Genomic DNA, 9,960 nt, shown 5'->3' with positions numbered 1-9,960 from the left:
AATGGTATTGATTCTGAAGTAGGGGCAGAAGGGAGAGAAGGACTTCTTTTAGGTGACCTTTAGTGTTAGATATGGGGGAGGGAATCTGAACGATGAGAGAGAGAGAGAGAGATTAATGGTTTGAGGTCTTGAAGTGAGTATGAGAGGACAGATTTTCTAAGTGCAGGAGTAGGAGTTGCCCTGGGGAGGAAGAGGGACACTTCTTTTTCTTAGCCCAGCAGGGAGGAAACAAGAGCAGAACGTGTTACACATAAAAGGAAGAAAGCAGGGAAACTGAAGGCATTCTTGACTTTAGCTTCTCTGTGGATTGGGAGGTAAGAACAGTCTCTATGAAGAATAGAAATGGTTGCCGAGCAGACTAGAAGAAAGTGAACAATAGCAAGTAGACTGAGAATCCAAGTAAGGTTAGATTTTTCTTCCCTTTTGATCTGATGCCTTCCATGAAGCTAGATACAGCCCAGGGTCCAATAAAACTGAGCAACAAGCCAGGCGCCAGTGGCTCACACTTGTAATTCCAGCTACTTGGAAGGCTGAGATCAGGAGGATCATGGATTGAGGTCAGCTCAGGCTAACAGTTCATGAGACCCCCATCTCCAAAATAACCAGAGCAAAATGGACTGGAAGTATAGCTCAAGCAGTAGAGCGCCTCAGGTGGGAAGCCCTGAGTTCAAACCCCAGTCTCACCACAAAAAAAAGAAAGAAAAAAGAAAAAACTGAGCAACAGAGGGATGAGGGTATAGCTCAGTGGTAGAGCACTTGCCTAGCATGAGGCCAAGGCCATAGGTTCCACTCCCATGACCACAAAAAGAAAGGAAGGGAAGAAGGAAAAAGAGAAGGAAGGAAGGAGGGAGGGAAGGAAGGGAGAAAGGAAAGGAGAAGGAAAGAGAGAAAGAGAAGAAGGAAGGAAGGAAGGAAGGAAGGAAGGAAGGAAGGAAGGAAGGTAACCTGAGTAAGAACAAGCTGGACAGAAAGCACAATGCACTCAAGGTCCACTAGAGGGCAGCCTTTTGTAGAATAAGGGATGGGACAGCGTTCCATCTTCATGGGAATTTAGGATAGAGAGCATGAGAGTTAGTCTGGGATGCCACAATCCAGCCAGATCTTCTTCTGGAGAAGATAGAGAGATGCCAGCCAGATAGGGTAGGGGAAAGGACCTGGCCAGGTGACATGGTGGCCAACTGGTATCAACACTAGGGTTCCTGATTCCTACTTTTCCATTCCTTAACCATACCTGGCTGCCTCGTCTTTCTCCATTTGGTGAAAGGAGAGTGCAAAGTAGCGCTGAGTGTGCCAGCACACCATCTATCGGGTACATCTAAGTGCATGGAAAATGTGCCCTCTGAGTGCCAGAATCCTATCCTATTTCCCAACTTCTTCCCACCCAAAGACCACATTTCCAGTGTATGCTGAATCCTCAGGTCGAGGTTGAAAAGATAGTTCAGGATGAGGCATCAATTAGGCTACAGCCATGAGGGTGAAGATGCCAGGTCTGGGACTCTACCCTATAGTTCCAGCTGGCAGTGCTCCCTCTTGCTATGTGGTTGCTCCAGCAGCTTTCTCACTGTGACATTGGGGGTGAAGGGAAGTAGCTAAAACCTCATACGATGGTCAGCATACAGCTGTGCATTCCTTGCTGATTTCCTGAGTAGCTGCTTGACCAGCTTGGTGATAGCCAGTGTTGTGCAGAGGCATGTGGGCAACTCGCTCTCTAAATGGCCACCTGATGACTACTGGCTGCGTGTGAGTAGCTGCTATACAGGCTTGCTGGTAAGCAGGGCCAGTGCTGTGAACACAGCAGGTGCTTGATGGATATTTGCTGACTAGCCTGCCATCCACCCTGCTGGCTGCCTGCTGTCTATGTCCGCCAAATCATCTGCGTTGGCTGCCTGAGCTTTATTCTCTGGGGCCATACCTGGTGGATATCATCCATCCCGTTGCTTGCGAATTCAAAGACCAGGTCACTGGGCTGCAGGGTAATAGCCATGCCCTCTTCTCAGAGAGCTGACAGCAGAATTCCCCAGGGTCTCTGGAGCTGCAGTGTTTTCTTGATGAGATGCTATCCACGTACTTTGGGACCTAGAGTCTCCCCTGAGCCACACAAGTAGGGGACCTAGAGAGATGGAGTGGGTGGTGGCCTACAGCAGGCTCAAGGCTGCATGCTGGGCTGGGCCAACCACAGGAGCAACCTAGGGAGAAAGGAGAGATGGGAACTGTAAGTCACTTTCTTTGAGCTCTGTTGCCAGGATAGCTGGCAAACCTGAGGGATCCTGCTGTGCCAGGGCAGCCAGGACAACTGAAAGAGACCTGGCCTGGCCCTGGAGCATCAGTGGGATGAATCCCCTAAACTCCCTTGACTTGGGAAAGAGTCATGTTTGAGGGAACCCAGGGTGTGCAGGGTGCTCTTAGGCTCCATTTACCTTGGTAGTTGGAGCCAGTTAGCCTGGAGGGGCAGAGTCTACAGAGGAAGAAATGTTTTACTGTGTGTGTGTGTGTGTGTGTATGTGTTAGGGGGTGGGGTCAAAGCCTGTGGTGGCCTGACCTTGCTCTCCAGGAGAGGACTCTCAGATTGGGCCATGCTTCTGGAGAGCCTGAAGACGGAGGGGACATGTGAGCTACATGCTTTGCGTGCTCATCAGTACACCCTGCCCCCATTGCCACCAGAGAGGTGGCCTCTGTGCTGTGTGTGGGTTTGTTCTTGGTTCAGCTTTGCTTTCAGTTTCAAGACTGAACTGTCACCCTGGGAACTTGTGAGGAGAGCTCCGGCTGGGGGAAGGGCCAGCAGGACCTCCCCCTCCTCCAGGGCTAGCTCAGGCCCCTTTTCCAGGAAATCTTCTTGGCCTACTGCAGCCCACACACGTCTCTCCTTTCCCAAATACTTCCCTCTAGTGCTCACATGGCATCCAGCCTCCAGTCGTGTCCCCTGCACTCCTCCACTGTTGGCACTACTGCAGCTCCTCTAGGTGGTCACACCCATGGCCATGGCTGGCTCTCACAGTCCTGAGGGGGCGGCCTACCCCTTGTCTCCTCCTGCCAGCCTGCTCTGGCTCCTCCACCTTTCACACGGGGCTTGTGCACTTCCAGGTACCATATCTGTGGCCCTTTCCACTTGTTTGGAGTATGTGGTGGTGTTGGTGTGTGGATAACTACATATAGCCTGATCCCACCATGAACACATGAATAACTGGCCCTACACAACACACTGAACCCCACCTCTTTGATGCTCCCTGGGCAGTGCCACGGTGGCAAAACCTTGTTCTGGTCTGGAAAGAAATGAGGAACTTCAGAGAGGGGCAAAGGAGGGGAAGGGAAGGGGACCACGGGTGACCTCCCTGATGACCGCTCTCCCCCACAGGAGACACCCAGGCCTCTCCCACTTCCTTTCCGTTAGCCCACAGGGTTGGCCCCGCCCTCTCCCACCCCCACCCTCACCCCCACACCTTTCCACCACCCCAAGAAAAAGCCTGGAGAAGTTGCTCTGCTCAGCTCAGCTCAACCTGTAAGGAAGGTCTGAGTTTCCTTGTGGATGACCTACTAGGTCCACCCGCATCAGTGCTGAGAAGGAGTACCTGGAAACCTCCATCTTGAATGAGGTCCTCCCATCTCGCCCCACCCCCACTGACCCTGTCTGTGACCTGGATCCCCTGTGGCCTGCAAGGCCTCTGGGGCTATTTATGCTTAGAAGGTTGGTCTCCCCTACCCTAAGTGGCCCAAGGTCCTGCATTCCAAAGCTCCTGCCCTCCCATAGGCCAGTCTGTCTGCCCCCAGGAAACATTCGTGCTGAACCAATGAAAGGTGATCACTTTCACCTAATCCCACTTTGTCTAAACATGAAACTTGTGTCTGCTCCCTCCCCCCAAGGTCATTTGTTGGGTCCCTTCCTTCTAGGTCAGTTGGCTTGTCTCTGTAGCTCCTCTTCACAACCAGTATTTTTGTAAGCTCATTGCTGGTTCTCTTTGCCTGGGGAACTTCAATGCACCTTCCTTACCCACCTCCCTATTACACAGTGGTATCGTTGAGTGGGGGGTAACTGTGTTGATCATTGATGAAATCAAGTAACAGACATTCAATTCATATTTGTCAAATAAATACAAGAAGGAAGGAAGGGAGGGAGGGAGGGACGGGGGAGAAAGGGACTGGCCAGTGAGTGCCTATGCAGTGTGTTTTCTATGCAGTGCATAACCAAGTGTACACTGAGTGAGTGTCATACCTGAGAATGGGAGAAATGTGCAAACTCTGAGGTTACACTGGTATATTTTTGCATTGCTAGTTACATAGGTGTACTATGTGTGTTTACAGTGAGTGTGCAAGCACAACTGCACGTATACACATGTTCAGGGTGTGTGCATGTGTGCCAAGTGTGGGGACATGTGCGTGAGAGCCTCTGTGTGTCAAAGGGCTGCCCTGGTCTGGCCAGCAAAGCCACAAGTTCAATCATAGGTTCCTCCTCCTCTTGGGCTCTTAGCCTGAGCTGCCTTTTGTGAGAATGACAAACCCAAACTGATGCTGGCTTGAAGAGGCTGTGGTGAAGATGGGGGAGGGCTGGGGCAGGCTGTGGTTCTACTGACTAAAGGGCCACTGTGGCTGTGTGCTTCCCAGGAAGAGGCCAGCCCCCAAAATAAGTATGGGGCTCATGGTTCCTTGAGTGTACCCCTACCAGGGTCCACCCTGCTAGGGAGGTGTGGGAGAAAGAAGGCAACCAGGGCACTGCACTGGATTGGATGGAACCCTTGGCCATCAATGCAAAGAGAAGAGGCTTTTTTTTTTTTTTTGGTGAGTCTGGGGTTTGAACTCAGGGCTTTGCACTTGCAAAGCAGATGCTCTATCATTTGAACCACACCTCCAATCCATTTGCTCTGGTTAATTTGGAGATAGGGATCTCATGAACTATTTGCTTGGGCTGGCTTCAAACCACTATCCTCCTGATCTCAGCTCCCAAGTAGCTAGGATTACAGGCATGAGCCACCAGTACCTGGGAAGAGAAGAGATTTGAAATAAAAGAAATAATTCCACTGACATTCTTTTATGTGCCTGCATGTCTAAGAATCTAAATTCAAGACTTGGTTGGTCGGGTTCTGCTGGCCCAGTGTTGTGATCTTGTTCAGCCACAGCCTGAAGCTAAGGAAAAGGAGGATAGGGGGAGGGACATAGCTGTCCTACTCTCTTGACCAAGGCTAAGAGACCTACTATGGAACCTTCCAGTCCTGAAAGTTTCCCCCTCCCCCTTGAGATGTTTGAGGATTTGAAAGTGAGAGGTGGAGAGAGACTCATTTGCATGTTTGCTCACTCTCCCCCAGTCCCTCAAAATAACCTCCCTCTCCCAGGAACCTGAAACCAAAGAAGCCACCACGACAGAAGGCCCGCCCTGCTGAAGGCAGGAGAGGCCCACACCAGGGGCTCCTTTCTCCAGGGTCCTTCCAGAGCTCAGACACTGTCTTACCGGCAAGTGGAGACTCAGAGGACACACAGACACTTGGTTCAGGGAATCAAGGCTCTTGGGAGCCCTTAGTAACTGGTGTGAACTCCATCCCCTTGCCCCACCATTGCACAGCTCACAGATGGCTCCAGTCAAAGTCCACGCCCAGAGTCTGTCCTACTGGGGCTGAAAGCACTGCCTTTGTGAGTATATGGCCCCTGGGAGTAATGTGCATGAGTGTACCCCGCAGGAGGGAGCGAGCAGGAGGGCACCTGGTCCCTAGCCTGCAAAAGCACACCTCTGGCTCTCTGCAGTCTGACTGCATTTCAAAACCAAAGCAAAGTAGAAGTGGTTTGGACCGCTTCTGCGTCACCAGTCACCACAACTGGGCCCCCTTCAGAGGTACAGACCCTTCCTGGGGCTGTCACTGGAACACATCAAACAGCATTTAGCACCCACCCATCTGGGCCTCCCCTACAGGAAACAGTCCCAATGTGAAAGCCACGTCCACAATCTCTATACTCGTTCAGCTGAGCCAATGGCTCTCACAGAATTTCTGGTAACACCCGTGGCATTTTCACACATGCCAGGAAACATGGGGGCCAGATGGTCAGCTGGGCCACATAGCATATTTCTCCTCCAGTTCCTGGTCCTCTCAGAGCCAATCTCACTCCTGAAATACCTCATCCTCCGTGAAACCTTTCTGGAATTCTCTGGAAAGGAAGTGACTATTTCCTTCATGCCATTTCCCACTCCCTCAACACCCCTCCCCCACAACCATAAACAAAATGGAAACTACCCCAGGAACAGAACAGCTGTACCCTCTACTTAAAAACAAACCCTCCTCTGGCTAATAGTCATCTAGCAGCAGTGAATGTGCCTGCTGCATCATGTATTTACGAGTTAGAGGCTCAGAGTCAAGGATTCAGTCTGCAGTCCTGGACAGCAGAAGTAAGCCATTTGCAGGACTCTAACCCACAACCTTGGCCTAGCTAGCGCTGGACTCCAATCAGCCTGAGAATCCTCCTTCTTGAGCAAGTGCCCAGTGAAGGGGCCCCAGCCACAGCTATTTTGTCAGCTCCTTCTCCTCTGTCCCTTTCTTTCCACTGCCCCCCCTCCATTGGAGATGAAATCAGGAAGAGGGAAGGAAAAAAAATAAAGGTTTTGCAAGCTCTGTTGGTCGGGAGTTCTCTGTGCTTATTTGCAAGAACTTCAGTTTCCTTTCTTGGCCTTCTGTCACTGCCTTATTCCAGCATAGGGCTTGTCAAAATTCTGATGGCAAAGTGGGCCCAGAGCTCACCACCAACTGACCCCTACTTTTGGTCGGTCACATCTTTCCAGGTCAGAGCTGCCTGGGTGGGGTAGGTGCAATTAGGGCTACCCAGTGGATCCAGGAGACCCACTACCCACCCAGGCTTTCAGAACTGAGAGGTGAGAAGTAGGAGAGAAGTGCTCTCCCGGCTGCATCCCCGCAAGCTGTGTGACCCTGGAAAAGTGGCCAGGTTTCCCGCCTGTGGCTTCTGTTATCCTTCATGTTATGGGCTGGGGGTAATCTGGGCTCAGTAGGGGCTCACTAGGGGAGTCTTGGGTGAATGACAAAGATGATGAGAAAGAATTCTGAAAATAAAAATGCACTTATCCAGAAGACGAGCTTCAGGTGACCTCCCAGAGGGCAAGGGGGTAGTGGGGACATTTATGGCCCCTAACTCTGAAATCCTGGGGGTTGGAGGATTCCAGTTGTTGGCTGGGAAGAGACTGACTTCTCACCTGGGTTGGGGGCCCTGTAGGATGGAGCACACTAAAGTCGTCATTCTTCCCCTCCATCACCCCACCCAGCCTTTTGGGTTGTGGTTATATTGCAAGAAGAGCGCTACAGAAGCCCAATAGGAGAGGAAGGAGAGGGGGAGGGTTACCAACAAGGGGAACCTATTTCCTCAGCCACCCAGAGAAAGCCTAACCAGCACCCTCTGGAGGTGCCTGCCACCACCACACCCTCATCTCTAGCATTTGGGGAGGAGGAAGAGGCAAAGGAGCACTAGGCCAATGATGCAGGAAAGGGGCCAGAGCCCAGTCTGGGACAGTTACTGAACTCCAGTGTGAGGCCAGCTACAACTTAGGATGGAGGATGGCCTCCTGAAGTCCCTGCAGACCCTAAGAGCATGGGTCTTTCAGGTAGAAGACGGGGCTCTGCCTCAGGACTTAGGTTACTTTCCTCCTTTGCAAAACAGGGCTTGCTAGCTCAAGAGGCTGTGGCCAAGGGCTAATCAGTTAATGTGGACAAAAGCTCCCCGTTCGTGTCCTGAAAGTGGTTTTCAGTTTCCTCATCTGATTTGAAATTTGGGGGCCTTGGTCTTTCTGCTCGGTAAGTAGTCTGAATTTCTTACCCAGATGTGAGGAAGAAAGGAAAGTGGAGATGGAAGGACAAGATGAAGTCCATGGGGACATAAGCAACAGTTATAAAATTTATGCAAAAGCAAGGTGCAGTGGTAGACACCGGTGGTCCCAGCTTCATGGGAACCTGAGGCAGGAGGATTGCTTGAGTTAAGGAGGAGTTTGAACAACATAGTGAGAACCTGTCTCTTAAAATAAATAATAAAATTTACAGTAAAGAGAGGAAGCTAGTTTGATTATAGGGGAAAGGGAAAGATTGGTTCGGGAGTTGGATAGGTGGCTAGGATCTAGACTCTCAGACAGCGGAATTTGAACAATATGGAGAGCAACTGGGAGTTACTGCCAATTGCTGAGAAGGGAGGAGCACACAAAAGCAGTTCCTTGGGAAGAGCAGTTTGGTCTGGGTACAAGAGTGAGTCCACAAGTGGAAGGGATGCAAGGAACCCAGGAGGTGGATCCCAGACACCCCAAAGGGAAAAAAGTGATAGACTGGGATAATAGAAAAGCTACAGAGACCCCCAAGCTGTGTTCTCACTGGAAGAATGTTAAAAGATATGGAGTGATTGGGGCAGGAAATATGTCAGGACAAGGAGTTCAGCTGGTATACTTTGAAGCTGGGATTATTTTGAAAAATCCATGATTAATAATGGGGAGAAAAGAGGACACAGACATTTTGCAAAGCCTCCATCTTTAAAAAACAACAAAAAAAGGGTCTTGTCTTGTCCTGGTTGGCCTTGAAATCACTATGTACCTCAGGTTAGCCTCAAAACTCACCATCTTCCTGCCTCAGCCTCCCAAATTCTGCGATTACAGGTGTGCACCACCATGCCTGGCTTCAAGCCTCCATCTTGACTGGGGCTGGGGATGCAGGGCAGGAGGTATCTAGACAGGTGCTCAGTGTCTACATGAGGTGGCCTGACCTCATGTGGCACAGTGGGTACAGCACATGAGTTGCACGTGCTGAACGGCATACCTCACCTAGGCCCCCAGGAAGGCCTGCTTGCTTCCGTTGTGGAGGGAGGGAGGGAACAGAGACACTGACCAGAGACTAATCAAATTCATTAGTGGGTTTTTTAGAAGCTGAGGTAATCTGTGACTTTGCACCAACAGAATATTCAGTCAGATAACTTTTTATTGAAGGGACAGTGCTCTTTGTCAAAATCCCTTCCACAGTGTATCCTAGGAAGTGATGTGAAGATTCCTTGCTCAGCTCTGGGTGCCCCCTGGGGAGGAGGACTGTGTGCTCAGCACTGGCTGCCCCTCCCAAATGCCCACTTTCCCTTCTGTCGGGTTCCCAGGCAGGCCAAAGCAAAGCGCAGTACTCTAGGCTCCCAGAGTCCTCACATGGAAAGAGGGTGCCAGAAAGGATGAAGTAGGAAAAAGCCTTGCACCTGGCTGGTGCAAGAAACCCACATGAATCGGTGGGGGGGGGTCTCCTTCTCTGCCCTCATACTACTGAAACTTCTCCTGCAGCCATAATTCTAGGATATCAAAATTAAAAGGAACCTGAAAAATCAGTACATCCATCCCTCTTTTTTTGTGTGGTACTGGGGTTTGAACTCAGGGCTTACACCTTGAGCCACTGCTCAAGGAGATAGGGTCTCCTGAACTATTTGCCAGGGATGGCTTCGAACCATGATCCTCCTGATCTCTGCCTCCTGAGTAGCTAGGATTACAGGCGTGAGCCACCAGCACTTGGCTCATCCATCCTTCTTATTATCCAACTTTAGGCATCGAGTACTGGAGAGAAGAGAAGTGACTTATTCAAGGTCACACAGTTAGTCACCATGACTACCAGGTGACCCTTCTTCCTCCTCTCTAATTGTCTCCCAGCATCCTCAACAAAGGCAACCCTTTCCTCTGGCAAGAATGACAGTGGCCAAAGATCTAGGGCTGGCAAATAACAATGAGGCCACACATGTGCAGAACACATCTAACTTTCACAGTTACTTCCTCACCTCCACGCCTTTGTTCACACTGTCCCCTAGGCCTGGTATGCTCCCCCCAACTTCTGTGGGTACAGTTCTCATATACCCTTCAAGACTTGAAGCAAATGTCAGCTTTTTTCCAAAGCTTTACCTGCTTCCTCCCTCCTGGTATACTCTCTCCTCCTGCTCAGAACACCTTATCTTGACTTGTTAGACCCAAGTAGAGAT

At 50.7% G+C, this 9,960-nt stretch overlaps 1 protein-coding gene across 4 annotated transcripts in view; it reads right to left on the bottom strand.

Moving 5' to 3' along the window:
- The window catches only part of Elf4 (E74 like ETS transcription factor 4), a 42,192-nt gene that overhangs the window by 7,528 nt on the left and 24,704 nt on the right, over positions 1-9,960 (bottom strand). For all 4 annotated transcript variants that reach the window (XM_074062167.1, XM_020165273.2, XM_074062168.1 and 1 more), the window contains exon 2: positions 1,913-2,186. In XM_074062167.1, coding sequence (XP_073918268.1) covers positions 1,913-1,984 — 72 coding nt within the window. In that variant the 5' untranslated portion in view covers positions 1,985-2,186. The remainder of the gene's footprint in view (positions 1-1,912; positions 2,187-9,960) is intronic.

Source organism: Castor canadensis, chromosome X, assembly GCF_047511655.1.
Source record: "Castor canadensis chromosome X, mCasCan1.hap1v2, whole genome shotgun sequence".
In the NCBI taxonomy this organism is placed as follows: domain Eukaryota; kingdom Metazoa; phylum Chordata; class Mammalia; order Rodentia; family Castoridae; genus Castor; species Castor canadensis.
This window is presented reverse-complemented; position numbering and strand designations above follow the sequence as displayed.